Consider the following 18,173-nt stretch of genomic DNA (forward strand, 5'->3'; position numbering starts at 1 on the left):
TTCAAATATTTTTTATTATTCTTTGTACTTACTGGATTGTTATGACCTCAGAGCTTTTCTACAGTGGTCCAAAGCCCCTTTGGTACTTGTAACTTTTTCTTTCATTCTATTCTGATTTCCTTGATTGTTCACTAGCCCATTCAAATTGGGAAATTCTGCCACTAAGTGATTTTTTTTTTCATCTGATTGTAACTTCGAAAAAAAACCAAAAACCAAAAACAAACAAACAAACAAACAAACAAACAAAAAAAAACAAGACTGTGCTATGATTAAAAAAAAGATCAGGTAATTTTATATCACACCAAAATACTCTGCAGGTTAGGTAATCAAATAGATAAAACTAGATGAACAAAATTCCAAGTATTTAACTATAGCTAACACTTAAGGCCAAATGAATTGGTGATGTGCATCTTGAAATGTCATAAATGTCTGTGACTAGACTGTCACACACTTAAAGGACAAACACATAGAGAAGTATCAGATGATTACTGTCACTGTGGACCATGGCCTCCATGTGCTCTCCATCAAGTTATTTTAAGAATTGAAATGAGATCATGTCTCTTTAATAATTGGTATACAGTCATCACTCAGCACATAATAGTGGTTATCATTATTAACAAGTAATCATTGCTCCCTGAGCTCCAACAGTGTATTCAATCAGCAGACAGATTAATAGAACATGCTGTGTTAGCTAGAACCTCAAAAATCAAATGGCTTTCTAAAATTTTCATTTTTCTATTGATTAATCTTTCAACATACAGTTATGATTAGTGTATTTTATTATAATTTGTAAGAACTTAATATAGACTGCCAGTGATATAATTATGAAAATAATGTAATATATAAGTTTAAAAGAAAGAATTATTTTATCGTTTCTGACTGTCTTAAAACTATATTTTGCTGGAATACAAGTTTTCTTATAGCTCATAAATGGCAATGTTTGTGTATGAACAAATAAATCCTCTTTACACATATACATATGGGTGGTCAATAATGGTAGGTAGGGGGGCAGAGCAGCTTACACTTTCCCATGAGAAGTCTCTAACTTAATCAGCTTCAGCACCATACAATAATTGTAACATTGGAAACAGCAGGTGATTGCATTGTTTTTCTCAATGCCATTTGTCTGTTGTGTCTGGGAATAAAACAATTTCTCATTGTCTGCATGAAATTGTTTCATGTTTTCCTGAAATTCCTAGACTAATAATAGCATTATTTGTCCCCTAAGAATCTGTGTGTAACATCCCACAGAGTAAGTAATAATGAGGTACACGCCCTGTGGAGGAAGTCCCACATGTCCAATATTAGAAGTTGCTGTAATGTTTTCCCTTCTCTCTACATAAATCTGAAAGAAGATAATTAATTATCTTTCTCCAGATTCCAGAATCTCAATGAAGCCAAGATAGTTTTTCCTCATTTTGCCATGTTTGAAGGATTTTTCTAATTAGCAGGTCTTGGTGTATGTGGTCCAATGAGAAGGCTGATTCCTTGATACGCATATATAATACTGCTCTTTCAGAGACTGAAATAGGAAATTAAAGGGTATAAGTTGGAACAACCTAGTCTGTCCACAAAGATTCACATCTTCTGTTTCTCTCTGAAGTTAGAAAAGCTCTTTCATCAAACCTCAAACCAGGGTGTGTGTATGTGTGTGGTATGTGTGTGTGTGTGTGTGTGTGTGTGTGTGTGTGTGTGTGTTCATGCAGGATACAGTCACATGACCAGTGTGTGTGTACAGGATACAGTCACATACCTAGCATGATGCATTTGTTCTTTCTGCCAGTCATTTTTTCAGGCTCAGCAACTTAATGCTGCACCACTGCTAAAATCCATATGGGAGAAATATTCTGGTGGTCCTCATTCTGCAAGGCAGCAGGAGCCCTGTAATTTCTCACAAGTGAAGGAAGAAGTAGATCAACATAATGGAGTATGTTACACTACCAGTTAAGGATTGTTGATTGGCCCCCAGTGGAAGCACTAGTCAGAGCATTTTCAGGAAATGCAACATAGGGTGATGGAGAGGAAGGCAGAGGAGTGCTGACCCAGCAACTCCACCAGCAGACATCCTCCATCCAAGTCTGGGGACTTAGGATCAGCACCAGCTCCATTATTGCAAATAGTACTTTTCCCTGAAGCATTTCAGCAAAACACTCAACAGACTGTTGTCTGGAGTCTGAAAATGGAGCTTTTCCCTTCCTTCTTTTAGATCAATTTCACAGTATGAAAAAAACAAATCCTTTTTTCCCAGGACAAAAGTATTGCTTTACCAATCTTAAAAAGTGTGGGTAGGCCAGGCAGCAAACACAACACACACAATTACAAAACCACAAAACCATTTGGCAGGAGGCAGCAGTGTGAAATGAAATGGGGGCATCATCCTTTTGATCTTCATAGTTCTTGCTCAGTCAAGGGGGCATGGAATTGACAGTTGTGCGTAAAATAGAATAAACTATTAGCAACATGCCCAGAGAGGGCTCCCAACTCCACCCCTGCCAGCTACCTCATCATTTGTGGGGGAGTGGGGCTTGGAGGGGTACTTTCTAGCCACTTGATACACTAGGTTAGAGTAAGGTGAGAAGATAATGAAAAATAATATTGCATTGGGCCATAGAAAGCAGATCTGTTTAAAAATTGTAGCGAGTTAACAAGATGGCTCAGTGGGTATGAGCAGCATCAACCACCAACTTGGACATTCTAGTTCAATCCCCAGGACCTACCTAGACATGAAAAACAACTCTTGCCAGTTATCCTGTGATCTACACATACACAGAGGGGAGGGAGGGAAAGAATGAGAGAGAGAGAGACACTGAAAGAGACTCAGAGAGACAGAAAGGGGGATAGGAAATGCTTTTAATTATGCCTGTTCAGCAATATATGATTACTTCTACTTGAAAATAAGCATGTGCATTGTTTACTGTCCACTGAAAATGACTCCTTAAAGGAACTTGTATAACTTGGATTGTGTAGTTGGTTTGCTCTGCGTGGTTGAGCCCAGATATATGTGCACAATGCATAGCAGAGCTTAAGGACAGTCCAGCAAACGTTTAACATGCCCTCATAAACTTTGGGGTTTTCAGATCTTTCAAAGGCCATTGGTTTTGCATTTGAATCAGTTCTTCTAGTAACACATGTGTCACTTTGTTGTTTAAAATGCATTGCATTCTTTTAGAGAAATGACAGATCCACCCACCATTTATGCTACTGAATTCCTGAAGTGAGCAGGTTATTTAGAAAGCCTCTTCTTTGGGAGCTTTGCAATAATCATTTTTAAAAATTCTGTGCTGCTTTCTGTTGCTTTGCCAATACTTTTCATCTGCAATATTTTCCCATCTTTGCCAGATCAGCAGATAATCAGTGCTTTAGATTCCCTTAGAATGTGTCTTCTATTTAAATACATCACACCACTCAATGCCAAACACAAAGGGAGTGTAACAAGATCACAGGCCGCGTGCACAGCTGCTGGAGAGCCATTGTTGAATGTGTGCTGATCAAATATAAAGCTTCTTAAGGCGAGCTTTAATTAGACATCTGCACCAGGTCACAGAGCTGAAATGGAAAAATGTGATTAATAAGTTTTTCACTTTTTTGAGAAATAAGCAGCTATTCTATCATCTTGTGGATGGGCTGATAGACAGTGTTCTCTGCCTACAGATAACATATTGCAGTCACTGGCTGCTTTTGTAGAAAGTCTGAGTAAGTCTCCAGAGACCTGTCATTTAGCTGCTCAGTGACAGTGCTGAAATCGCCCAATGCCATGTGCATTCTTCTCAGATGCAAGGCTTGAAAGCTGCACCATGGAAGCTACCTTTTCTGACTTTGTGTGTGTGTGTGTGTGTGTGTGTGTGTGTGTGTGTGTGTGTACGATATACATATACCATGATGGCTGCCGAGTGTTGGAGGTTGCATTCCTCTGTCACTCCTCTACGTCAGCATCCCCTAAACCCTCTCCAAACAATGTATTGTAGAAGACTGCAGAAAATGGACTGGGCTATTGCAATGGATTTCCCTGTTTGTAATTATCTGCTTGGCTGCCTCCCTCCATTAACTTAGCCAATCAAAAGAATACTGCAGTTCATCTCTCAATTTTCACATTCAAGCACTGAAGCTATTACCCAGCAGCCCAGCTGATAATAATTTGAAAAATATCCTTGAGTCGAAATACAGCCTGGACTGCTTGAAATTCTTAACACTTGTATTGAAGTCCTGGATTTGGTATCTGAATCTGATCTAATTACCAATTGAATTCATAAATTACTTAACCTCTCCCAGGCTCAATCTCTGTGTATATAGTAAAAATTAGGTCAGGCAAAGGTTTAAATGCTAGATGAATACTAAGAATATTAAAATATAGTCACTGACTTGAGGCATCCCATGTGCTAGTGGTGTGGTTCAATTGAAGATTGTGCTATGGGGAATAAGTAATAAGAGATGGCTACAGGGTGGTCAAAAAGATGAAGCTGGCCTGGGAGATGGCTATCAGCTTGTTGGTGGGCACAGGTGGAATGGAGAGCATGGAGACTAGAGAGAAAATAGCCCAACTCAAAGTACAGGCCAAACCCAGCAAAGAGCACATGGTAAGAAGCAAGAGATGACAACAGGCGCCAGTGCCTTGGCTATGGTACTGGACCAAACACCAGGCACTAGAGGACGTTGAGTAGAAAGAATATTGAGCATGTGGGGTGGAGATAAGTTCACAAGGAAGGCAGCACAGGATAGTATTTGGTGCTCTCTAGCCTCTGGCATGGACATTCTCAGTGTGCAAAGTTATTCAGACCTCACAACTCCTGGGTCCTGAGATAGTCCTGATCAGAAGAGTCAAGAAGTACCAGGAAGGTCCTAGGTACTCCCCAGAAATCAATCAGAGCTGCGATTAGCAGACCCTATCATGCAACAAACTAAGGTGGTTTTCCTTTCCTCTTCTGCTCCTGTTTATGACTGTGACGTCAGAAAGCACAGCTGGAGGTTCCTGTAATAAATGGGAATGATGTGATGGCAACAGAGGTGTAAGGGAAGGAAGGCAGGAAGGAAGAAAGGCAGGAAGGAAGGAGGGAAGGAAGGAAGGAAGGAAGGAAGGAAGGAAGGAAGGAGGGAGGGAGGGAGGGAGGGAAGGAAGGAAAGAAGGAAGGAGGGAAGGAAGGAAGGAAGGAAGGAAGGAAGGAAGGAAGGAAGGAAGGAAGGAGGGAGGGAAGGAAGGAAGGAGGGAGGGAAGGAGGGAAGGAAGGAGGGAGAGAGGGAAGGAAGGAAGGAAGGAAGGAAGGAGGGAGGGAAGGAAGGAAGGACAGAGGGAAGGAAGGAAGGAAGGAAGGAAGGAAGGAAGGAAGGAAGGAAGGAGGGAAGGAAGGAGGGAAGGAAGGAAGGACAGAAGGAAGGAGGGAGGGAAGGAAGGAAGGAAGGACGGAAGGAAGGAGGGAAGGAGGGAAGGAAGGACGGAAGGACGGAAGGAGGGAGGGAGGGAAGGAAGGAGGGAAAGAAGGATGGAGGGAAAGAAGGAAGGAGGGAGGGAAGGAAGGAGGAAAGGAAGGAGGGAAAGAGAGGGGATTTAAGAATAATTCAAGAGCTTGAGTCAAAGGCTGTCTTAGAATTTCAGTGAAGAAAATGATTATCGAATTTGATGCTCTTTTAATAGTATGATGCCTGACTCTTGGTAGCAACTAGATACATGTAAACCTTTGTTGAATAAATAAGAAATAAAACACACAGAAATAGTTACTAGTTATTGGCATACCTGCATAAAATCCCAAACCTTTTCATTTTCAAGCAATTATCTTTTCCATTTTTCCACACTTGGCCTCAGTGAACATTGCCCTCAGGACCCTTTTCCTCCTACTGGGTTGCCTCACCCAGCCTTGCTGGGAGGGTTTGTGCCTGCTGTTATTGGTATCTTGTTGTTCTGTGTTTGTTTGATGTCCCTGGGAGGCCTGCTCTTTCTTTCAGAGAGGCAGGGGTGGGAGTGGATCTGGAGGAGTGGGGGTATGGGAGAGTGGAGTGGAGGGAAGCTGAGGTCAGGATGTACTGTATGAAGAATAAATAAAAGTCATTTATAGTATTTTATATTATAATAATACCTTTATAGCTCCCATAACCTAAGCACTCATTTTTATACTTCTAGCCAAGTTGATTGATGTATACAACAATGCTATCTCCAAGGTAACTCAATAGAACTATGTCAAGATCTGCTGCCATTTCAGAAGAAATGGCTCCTGTCTTTGTATGAATAAAAACAGAGAATTTTTAGCAAAAGAAATTAGATTTAGATATAAGGAAAAACTTTGAGCAATAAGAGGCATAGAATCTTGGCCCCCATAAACCATGGGGAGTGGCATTCCTGGGAGGTGTGGCCTTGTTGAAGGAAGTGTGTCACTGTGGGAACAGGCTTTGAGGTCTCTTTTGCTTAAGCACAAACCATTTTCCAGTTGCCTTCTGATCGATCAAGATGTAGCCAGCACCATGTCTGCTCACAGGCCACCATGCTTACCACCATGATGGTAATGGACTGAACCTATGAACTGTGAACAAGCCACCCCAATTAAACATTTTTCCTTATAAGAACTGCTGTGGTCATGGTGTCTCTTCACAGCAATAGAAACCTTAACTAAGACAGAAGTTGATACCAGAAGTAGTGCATTGCTGTGATGGGCCAGACCATGTTTTTGTTTGATGAAATATGGACTTTGGGAATCTGGGTTAGGAAGCAGTAATATGCTTTAAGCACTGCTTAATTGGCCATCTTAGTAGGAGCATGGAAGACAGAGGTGCTACGAATTATTTGAACTGTGGAACTCACTCAAGAGGTTTCAGAGGAGAAGAATTTTAGTATGTTGCCTAGAGAGATTGTTCTTGTGATATTTTGATCAAGAAAGTGGCTGTCTTTGCTCTTGTCCAAAGAGTCTATCTGAGGCTAAAATAAAGATTTTGGATTGATTCTGTTGAGAGAAGAAATCTCAACAGTCTAGTATAGATTCTGTCGTGTGGTTATTAGTGATAACTCTAATGAAGATCTATAATGAAAAGAAGCAAACTGAGCAGGGTAAATTACAAAATATAAATTCTGAGGAGAAAAAGAGTACCAGGAAGTGTAATGAAGCTAAATCCTATGTTCAAGGACATAAATGGATTAAGAACTGGAATAAAGGGAGTGGTGATCTCAGGGCAAGATCCCACCCAGCTAAATTTTCAACTTGTGAAAAGTAACTTGTGGAGAACCAGAGGTTTCCTAGTGAAAACTTACTCAGGGTCAGAGAATCTGAACTTGCTTTACCCAGCAGGGCTGCATAATGGGATGATTTGATCACAGGTGTAGTTACCAGGTGTTTGGAAGGGTCTACATTTGGCTGTATGGTGTGCTTTGATCTAGCAAAGGGGAGGTCTTTTGCCCTGCCCCTTGGCATTGTTATGAAAAGCCCCTTTGAATAAATGAAGAGGCCCTCTGGAGCTACTTTGTGTTTCTTTCTTCTCATCAGCTAGGTCTCTCTATCTGATATTTCCTCATTCCTCTCTCCTCCACCTAAGAACTCCTCAAAAGGTGGGAGTAGATCGGAACTGGTTTCCCACAGACTCCCACAAGAACTAAAGAAAAACTTAGAGCCCAATGTAGTGGTACAGGCCTTTAATCCCAGTATTATGGAGGCAAAGGTTGGCAGATCTCTGAGTCTGAGGCGAGCTTGGTCTACAGAGCAAGTTTCAGAACAGCAGTGAAGGACAGAAAGCTAGTGAAAATTAATTAAATGAGGAGGCCATGTTCCAGCCTCAGAAAGCAGCAGAACTTGGCAGCTTAGGCCACATGATTCTTAGTTTAGAGTTAAGGATAGAAGAAAAAAGTTGTGAAATAAAGCCTCTGAGGTCAGGCATGTGTCAGTAGTGTCCTTGTATGGAGGCCTAGTAGAGAGGCCATTGTGTGATGCTGTGAAGTCAAAGCCTTAATTGCCTTGGGGCACCAAGATGTTAGAGATGCCAGAGTCCTGGGATACCTGCTGAGGGTATTACAGAGATCGCATGAATCTCAGAAGATTTGGACTTTCAAACATAGTTGAGATTGTGATAGATTATGGGAACTTTTGGAGTTGGACTAAATGCATTTTGCATCATGATATTGTTACAAGCTTATGGGGTTCAGGAAGTAGAATGTGGTAGTTTGAATGTAAGTTGGCCCCATAAGCTCATAGAGAGTGTCACTATTGGGAGGTATGGCCTTGTTAAAGTAGGTGTGGCCTTGTTGAAGGAATTGTGTCACTGTGGGGGTGGGCTTTGATATCTCTTTTTGATTTTTCACAGCAATAGAAATCTTAACTAAGAACCCTTATAACAAATTCATCAGGAAACATTAGGAAAAATGGCCATTAATCAGTTTATTTTCTTGAGTATTTATGGCTTGGCTTTTTTCACTTTGGGACAGGTGTAAGTGTATGCTGATATTCTCAACCCTGGATGATGTAAGTTCTACCCACTGCTATCACTACACAGGTCATTTTTTTTTCTCCACCTGAGCCTTCTGTTGCAACCACAGTGTACTTACCTTTTGAAAGTAAAAACACTTTTCTTCTTAAATGTTAATGGGAACATTGACAAATAAATAGCATACCCCAAAAATTAGATGTTAAATTGTACTATGTATCTTTGACCAAAACACAGTGAAAATAGATACAGATCATAATAAAATTCTGTTATAATATTTTAATACTATTAAAATTAATACAAGCTCCAGAAAATAAAATTATATAGAGGAAGAATTAACTTGTTTGATACAGACTGCATGTAATTGGTAGGATGGATATGATTCATGAAAAATTTTTTCTTTTATCAAAAACATCTGACTTGATAAAAAGAACTTATAAATACTAATGAAGAGGTATTAAGTTCAGTTATGATATCTGTCCAGTCTTCCTCTAACTACTCCCAACCTTTATTCAATGGGAATCTACCTAATATGTAAAGAATTTCCTGTATAGTACTGATACAATACTTTGTATGTTGGACAGAAAGCTTGGAAGAGACAGAATACCAATGAAACAGTTATATCTGAGGTTTACAAGTCACAAACATATGGTAGCAGCAATTTCATTGGAAACAGTTCAATATATATTTGAAGAGCTAGGAACAGAGATGAATAAGTTGAGGCAGATTTATCCATTAAATGAGAGGGCAGAGGAATAGAAGATATCACTTTAAGGTGATAGTGAACAGTAAAGATAGCAAGATGGTGATTTGCTGGGTGGAGAAGACAGGGTCAAAAGAGTGGGAAACAGTAGGCATGGGTATCAAGTAGTTTTAACTTAATAGAGTAGACTGTAAGAAGAGCATTGGTTAGGAAGTCAATCATTCTAGGCTGCTCCAAGGAAGTTGGGGAAGCAGATAGCAACATGAGAGATACAGAAAAGGAAGGCTCTTTAGTCCAGAGTGACTCAAAGAATGTGGGAGTAGAGGGACTTATAAAAATAACTTTAATTTAAACAATGCTTTGTCAAGAGTGCTTTATTTTTTTCCCAAAATGATGAGGTGTCCAGGAGATATCCAGTACTATATATTTATCTCTGTGACTAACAAAGAACCAAATTATTTCAGAACATTTTTCATATGGAACAGTGACTTTAAACCCTCTTGTTTTATCAGCCTTGCTCTCCCTTCCCTGTGCATGAGAACCCCGTGATTAGGAATCAGGTCTTTGTAAGGCCACCCCAATGGGGTCACTACACACATAAGTCACAGCAATCTGACCTTATGTCAATATCCCTAGAACTGCCAGTCTTAAATAGAGCTGTAAGTGAATGGCTAATCAAGGAATCAATGCAACCTTCCAGGCAATGAAAAGATGTGATTGGCTTTCCAAAGAAATGCCTGCTTGTATTTGTATGGAGAATCTTCCCTTGGTAAAACTGTTTGCATAGCAAGATCTCATTTTCACTGTAGACCTGAAAAGGAGGAAACAAAAGCAAAGTTTTAATTTCTGGCTTATGAAAGAAGAAACTGGGAGATGCAGAGATTGACTCCTTTACAATTATTCCTCTTAAAAAGGCAAGCAGGTTAGTGCTAGAGCTGGTCCCCCTGTCTGTGCTCTTAAGTTCAGTTTATCTTAGCGCTTGGCTTGGAACACTATGGGATGACACAAGCCAGGTACCTATTTTGTTTCACAACATGTAAATGATATTCATACAGTACAGTCTATATAGCCTGTCTCGTGCATGCCATCTAAATAAGCACATGTTTGTATATATCACCATCTACAGCAGTTTTTGATATGACACATTATCCTAGGTATTTATATATTTTATAAAGTGGACAGTGAGTGTTGTCAAGGTGTTAGATAGTTTTCCAAAAACTGAACTCTCATCTTTTACATTCAGAAAACTGTTTTTACCCAGAATGCTGCAGTATTCTTTATCAGTTGCTTCTTTGATGACTTGAAAAACTATGGAGTAGAAACAACACATAAACTAGGTTTAAAGGAAGTCTTGCTAAGAACAACAAGTAGTTGTTCTCATTCCCTTGCTGAGTACAAAAGAGATAACATCAGTTACCATAACTGCTCTTTAGTCCAGAAGTGATCCAGTCCCTTTTGCCTGGGGAGGACCAGAAGAGCAGAGAGAACAATTAAGCGCTGGGGACTGAGGGTTTGTCAACTGTGATTAAAGCTAGTGGCAGCCTTGGAGTAAAGTGGCACCCGTCACCTTTCTGTCTTATACTTGACCACTTAGAAATGATAATTTCTACCATCATTTGGTTATGACTATAATGGGAATATTTTAATTGGGCCACCCTACTTTTACAGAAGGATACTGCCAAGGACAAATAACTAGAGGAATAGCAACCATATTTGCATGAAAACATGCAGCTCACAAGCCTTTTCACCTATATGATCTCATCACTAGTTATTTCCCAAGTTGGTATTATGTTTCTTCATCATTTTAGAGGAATCTGATCATATTCTAAGTCAAATTCCTAGTAAATGATAGGCCTGGAACCCACTATCCTAAGTTATCATCCTATACCAGGCAATCCCTAAACACATAAAAAATGTTGGAGCCAGAATGAAGATAGTTGGCAGGCTGGATGGATGGATAGATGATAGAAAGGTAGATAGATGTAAGAGAGATAGATAAGAGATGGATAGATGGGTGGGTAGATGAATTGATGAATGAATGGTAAGTAGATGGATGATAGATAGATAGATAGATAGATAGATAGATAGATAGATAGATAGATAGATAGATGGATGGACGGATGCAATGCGATGCGATGCGATGCGATGCGATGCACCAAAGAGGGAACCTACATAAGATGTTTGTCCTCCTTAGCAATCTAGGAAATGCAAATCAAAACCATGATTTACCTGAGAGTACCAAGTATTGTGTCAGTTGAAAAGCAATGACAGTTCCAACATACTACCAGTAGGAATTAGGATCAACACAACTTATTTTATTAGCCATATACTATTCTCTAATAAAACTGAAGCTGCATGTGGTTTATAGCCAGCCATTCCATACCAAAGTCAAAGCACTCCCTTCTGTCACAGGATCCATGAAAGAAGTTTGCAACAAACTACTCTTTGAAGTATCCAAACACTTGTAATGAGATAATAGGTAAAGATTAATAAATAATAATATGGCCATCCAAAAGACACAATAAGAGTTAATAAACTAGAAGTACCTGTATTAAAATCCATGACTATCATAAGTACATTTTTAGGAAATTACAGAATATTAAAATACATTTCATTTACAAAAAGTTTAAAATACACAAAACATTTTAAGGATGATCATTATTTCATAATTAAATGCTATTCAGAGATAGCATTTCCTAAGTATGACATAAAATGTAAAGTTCTTCCAATTATCAAGCTTGAGGTGTAAGACAATAGTTACTTTTAGAAGGGATAATAAGAGGATACAACTAGGAGAATAGGTGCAGTGGAGGTTTCTACTAATATAAGCAAGTCACTAATCATCAAGTTGGATAGTAGTGCACAGGTAGTTTTTCTCCTTCAACCTTTTATGTAAGTGAAATGTATTATGACTACATTTAAGAATAGAAGAGGTCAGTATTTCAAGTGCAGCACAGTGGTAGAGCATTTGTCTAGCATGCTACAGCCCCTCGGTTTGATCCTTAGCACCAAACAGTGCCAGAGGTAAGGTGGAGAAGGGTAGAGGAGGAGAAAAATGGCCTATCTGGCTCTGGTATTTTTCTAGGACTCTGAGATGAACAGAATTAGTTAAAAATCATGCCAAGGCATTCTCAGCTGTTCCCCTCAAGTAAGTAATCCTAATAACAGAGAAGGGAGAGCCACTTCAACTCTGCTGAGTGTGAGGTCAATGCATTGGCACCCGTTCCACGATTGTGGAAGTGTGTTTCCAGACTATCATAAGCTATGGCACTTTCTAGAAGCAAGTCTACCCTGAATCCTCTGACAACATCTCTTGGGCCTTTCTGCCTATGTCTTTGGAACTGTGACTATTAATCAAACCAACGATGTTGAGGCCATTTTATTTAGGATTATTTTGCTCATAGAATTATTCATTTATAAGTGCACTGGAGAGACATTTTATATAATGTACCTAAAAACATATTTATTTTCTTTTTTGGTTTTGCAATCTTGATAGACGATGTTATCTCAGAGAGAAATCCCTGGCTACTCACACGACTCAGTTCAAAACTACCTTGCAAAATAAAAGGATGTCTATTGAGTTATTCTTTGGACAATCCTCATATACTTCCCAGCATCAGGCACAATTTTAATTTACAAGTTCAATTTTCAAGTATTATGGTTCATGAGAACAAAAAACATCAATCCATGATAGAAGCATTCTCCAAAAATAAAGTTTTCATTCATATATAATTTAAGAAATCTTAAAACAATTATCTCAAACAATCATGCCATTTGCATTTAAAGAAGGAATCATTTTAATGATTATATTTTATAATGAATAATTTGTATTCATAGCATTTCTAAGTTCATAAAGTTAGCTTCTAACCAGTAGACCTCTATAAACCTGTGATACTTCATTTGGGAAAGAGAAAAAAAATACCATTGCTAAACTAATTTTTCCAAGAGAAGAGAACGAGTCTATGGCAGCTTCCTGTTTGACTGCCAGGGTACCAAGTGCCCTCCATCCAAAGTTACTGCACTCGTACAATGTTCAGACACTGCACCAAGTCCTTTTCCTTCATCATCTCATTCATTCTCACAGCACCTTTACAAAGAGGAATGTGGTACCCAAACCTTCAAACATCAGGGCTTTCTTTTTCATCCAAAATTCATGGCCATCACTTCTCAACAGTTTGAAAATTCTTTGATCTTAGTTGCACTAAAATGGAAATGAAAATGAAAGGAAAGAAGAAAAAAAAACAGAAACGTGTATTTCTTCAAAATACAAATTCTTCTAACATTTTTTTCTGAGCTTAAATATGGAGTTGTTTCCAAGCTTCAAGAATAGCCAAGTAGCCCTTTTTTTCAGCATTTGACCATTCTAGTTGTTGGCAGACCTTTGTAACCTTGACTCACCTACAGAAAATTGAAGTTTTATTCTAATTGATTTCTCACTGCTGACTGAGAAGCAGAGAACTCTTTCAGTGTTCTCATAAATAATTCCATTTCTCTATGTCAATGTTAATTGAACTTACCTCATGTTGTCACTCTCTCCTTTTTCCTTGCAGGTGATGTCATTGTCTATATTAATGAAGTTTGTGTCCTTGGACACACTCATGCAGATGTTGTCAAACTTTTCCAGTCTGTTCCTATTGGTCAGAGTGTCAACTTGGTGTTGTGTCGTGGCTACCCTTTGCCCTTTGATCCTGAAGATCCTGCTAACAGCATGGTGCCACCCCTTGCAATAATGGAGAGGCCACCACCAGTGATGGTCAATGGAAGACATAACTATGAAACATATTTGGAATACATTTCTCGGACCTCACAGTCAGTTCCAGATATTACAGATCGACCACCTCATTCTTTACACTCCATGCCAGCTGAGGGTCAGCTCGATGGCACGTATCCACCACCCGTCCATGATGACAATGTGTCTATGGCTTCATCTGGAGCCACTCAAGCTGAACTTATGACCTTAACCATTGTGAAAGGTGCCCAGGGATTTGGCTTCACTATTGCCGACAGTCCCACAGGACAGCGGGTGAAACAAATACTTGACATTCAGGGATGCCCTGGGCTGTGTGAAGGAGACCTCATTGTTGAAATCAACCAGCAGAATGTACAAAACCTGAGCCATACAGAAGTAGTGGATATACTTAAGGACTGCCCCATTGGAAGTGAGACTTCTTTAATCATCCATCGAGGAGGTAAGACAAACATGGGTGTGGCAGTGCAATGTGTGGGTGGATTAGAACTCTTTATACAAATATTGTTCAAAGAATGGTTCCTATAGGCTAACATAAAATCTTGTCTTTACAAAAAAATTAAAAGAAGCAAAGAGGAAAATGTGAATTTAGGATCCAGGTTTCTGAATTTTCGCGTCTTTACCTGACTTATATTAATCACTGTGACAGCAGGAGTTCAGTCTCACCAGCATAGCACCATGGATGTGGAGGGTAAAGAATGGGTCCTAGCTATGGACATGTTATGGCCTGTCACAAAGGGGCAGTGATGTGCAGTTTACAGAACTCGGTCCACGCCTGTTGATTTACTGAGAAGCCTGCTTTTCTAAAGGAAGCAATAGTAGGGTTTGTATGTAGGTTTCAGGCCAGCAGTGGGGAGGCCAGCCCATTCCTCCAATTCCTCATAAGGACCCCCGGGAGCTGGGTTCAGATAAAATAAGTGTGAATAGGAATATTCCACTACTATGGGACACAACTATCTGCCACTGTGGATAATTATGTCTGTCATGAATCAGTTAGAAAGTGATGGGACTCTAAGGAGAACATGGAGCACAATTTAAGAGAGTGGTAGGAGCTTTGAATCCCCACTGACCTTCCCTCTCAATCTTTGTAGAAAATTAGCGGGCAAAGCTACGGCCCTGTCCTTACTTCTGTCACGTGAGGACCAGCTGCAGCCGACAGCTGATTTCCCTCCCTATCTGGTAATAGCACTCAGCACCTGAGGTCCTTGATCCTCAGCTGTGGGATTGTCACAGCAGGGTTACAATGCCACTCACCTGACGGTAACAGCAGGTGCATGCCTCACTATATGTCTGCTGGATTTAAACTGACCATGAAGCTTCAGCAGAGAAGGGTCAGGAGCAGTACTGTGGCGTAGTCATGCATGAAAAACCCATGTGGCTAAACATACGTGATTGCCTATTCAAGTGCTCAGAACAGCGTGGGAACTGTGACTTTAAAATGCAAGTAGAAGAAGTCAGAGCCGGCAGAACCATTTATGAGCTATCCGGCCTCTCTGCAGCTTCTCCCTTCAAGGAAGTGTTACATTGTTGATTCAGCAAATACTATGCATTTTGTGAGCAACATTATTCAAAGTTCCCATTACCAAGAGAAAATTATTGTGATAACAAAATAATCATACATTTTGCCTTCTTATGGCATTGTTATAAAATGACGTGAATTTTGGTAATTAAATGTTGACAGTGTATTTTGACTTCTTGAATTGCTTGTTTAAGATTAAGGCAAATATTTCTAATTTAAACAGCCATATTTTCCTAATGTTCAATTGAAAAAATGAAATTTTGGACAATATTTCTAATATTAAGTGGTAGAGCTGAAAATTGCTATATTGTAGCCATTGTTTGGCTCACAGAAAGAAATTTGAACACATTTTTTATAAAATGGCTTCTTTTAAATTGTGGTATAGCAGGAAAATGCTTTGAAATCCTTGCTGTTACTGTAATTTGTACCTTTCTGGAAACATTTGTGTGTGTGTGTGTGTGTGTGTGTGTGTGTGTGTGTGTGTGTGTGTGTGTGTACACATGCATGGGTTAAGCTGCGCAGCCTTGCTCTCCCCTTCTCCCCTCCATGGTCTGTCTGCTCACTCACTGGGCCCTGCTCTCTCTGCTCTCTTACTGAGTCCTCTAGTGATGAGGCTTCCATCTCCATGTGTTCATTTGGTGATGCCTCACCTTTCTCACCAATGCAGCACTGTGGAATCTGAAAGTCCTTGTCAACCTACTGAGGTTCCTAGAATTCCAGTGTTCACCCTTCTCCGAAGTTAATAAGAGCCCGCGCCATGTTTGTGTGGTGATTCGTTTTGATTATCTTGTTATGGCCACTCAGAAGTGCTTATGGTCTCATTCAGATGAGCAAAGTTTCTCAAAGCTGGGTTCTTATTTCAGGACCATGGCTGATTGTCTTGTTTGTTAGTATTTATAAAGCAATGATGCAGGTAGTTGAATATTTTTGGTAACTAATTCAGACAGCATACAATGAAAAGTAATTTTCTGTTCTACCTATACTTTCAATCTTTTTCTTAGAGGAAACATATTTTTGTATATGTACTTATAAGAAGTATATAGTCTGGTGATGCATATATAAAACATATGCTCTAATATAGATGGAATGACATCATGCATATGTATGTTTTGCTTTAAAATGTCTTGACTAGAAGGAAATATTTAACTTATTAAATATATACCATGTGGTATAGTTTATATACCATAACATTTGCCAATTGCAAGTATAGACTTCACTGAGTTCTTCAAACATGGTATCATTGTACAGGAGCACCCTTCCTCCTAGAGCATCCTTCATCCCATGTTCCTCAGACCTATTTGTCACCTGTCTCCTCTCCCACCTTCAGCCTTGAGGAACCACTACTCTGCTTTTCTGAATCATTTCACCTTTCAAGAATATTTTATGACTAACATCATATAGTATATAGTGTTTTATTTAACATCATGCTGCTGAGAATCACCTAGCAGATACACATGTATGACAAGTTTGTTTCTCTTATTGCCTTTATTGTCCAATGGTATGGACCTTTTATTAGTCACTTTATACCCAAATACCGACCCTCGATGGGAATGCCTTTCTTGAAAGTGCCTCATGGGTAGCAATACTCATAGTGGGTGGTTATTTGAGTTACTTCATCTTTGGGCTTTTATGAATAATATTTTTATGAACTTTTGGATTCAACTGCCTGCTTATGCAGATGTTCTCACTTTGGGAAGTAGATACCCAATAATGGTATTGCTGGGTTATATAAAAAGAATATATTTAAACTGTAAATTTGTCTAGATGGCTTCTATGGCTGGCTTCTATATTCCCTCAGTAAATACACCATAACAATGTCTGAAGCACCCAGTTTTGGCTCATTGTTTCTCACATTTGATTTAACAAACCTTTAGTAAAGTCAATCTATTGAAAGTGTACTTAATGATACTTTTTCATGGTTTTAACCTATATATCTCTTCTCTTTTTACATGTTTTCATGTGTTTATTGGTATTCAAAACTTCTTTAGTAACATATCTCGTTAAATATTCTCCCAGTTATACATTGGACTATTTATCATCTTTTCTTTTATGTGTTTTTATACTGAGAATTGAACCCAGGGCCTGATAAATGCTAGACAAGTCTCCATCACAGCTATATCAATTTGCCCTCCTAAATTGCAAAAGCTCATTGTATGCACAAATTCTGAGTCAACAGATGATTTGCAAATGCTTCCTTCAGATCTGTGGCTTATTTGTCTATTTTCTTGTTGGTGCCTTTGGGGCAGAAGCACAGAGGATTATGGGATTGTGACTGGTAAAGTGTATCAGGTTCATTTTAACATGGCTCATTCTTTTGGTGTCATGTCTTTGCTTAACACAAAGTTTTCCCTATGTTTTCTTCTAGAAATTCTAAAGTTTAAGTGCTGGTATTTATGTCTAAGCCATTTCAAAGTTAACTTTTATGTAGTACTATGAACTTAAAATCATTTTCATTTTTGCACATATATATACACAATTGTTATAGCACTATTTGCTGGGAAAACAACCTATTCTTTTTTGTTGAATAGCCTTGGCACTTGTGATGAAAATGAAAAGGTGATGCAAAGGTGTGTTTCCAAACCCTCTATTCAGTTCCCTTAGTCGATATGTCTATTCTTATGTTAATGCAACACTTTCTGGATTACAGTAGCTTTGTGTTATATCTTGAAATCAGTCTGAGTCCTCCAAATTTTCCTCCTTTATAAAATGGTTATTCTAGGTCCTTTGCATTTGCATATAAATAGAGATGTTAGAATTGGCCTTTTTAATATAAAGTTTTTAGTAGTTCTTAGAATTTCATATGCATCTGCAAT

General features: G+C 39.0%; 1 protein-coding gene across 7 annotated transcripts in view; it reads left to right on the forward strand.

Moving 5' to 3' along the window:
* The window catches only part of Magi2 (membrane associated guanylate kinase, WW and PDZ domain containing 2), a 1,436,700-nt gene that overhangs the window by 1,175,506 nt on the left and 243,021 nt on the right, over positions 1-18,173 (forward strand). For all 7 annotated transcript variants that reach the window (XM_036180392.1, XM_036180388.1, XM_036180389.1 and 4 more), the window contains one exon: positions 13,645-14,283. In XM_036180392.1, the coding sequence (XP_036036285.1) occupies positions 13,645-14,283 (639 nt within the window). The remainder of the gene's footprint in view (positions 1-13,644; positions 14,284-18,173) is intronic.

Source organism: Onychomys torridus, chromosome 3 (genome assembly GCF_903995425.1).
Source record: "Onychomys torridus chromosome 3, mOncTor1.1, whole genome shotgun sequence".
Taxonomy (NCBI): domain Eukaryota; kingdom Metazoa; phylum Chordata; class Mammalia; order Rodentia; family Cricetidae; genus Onychomys; species Onychomys torridus.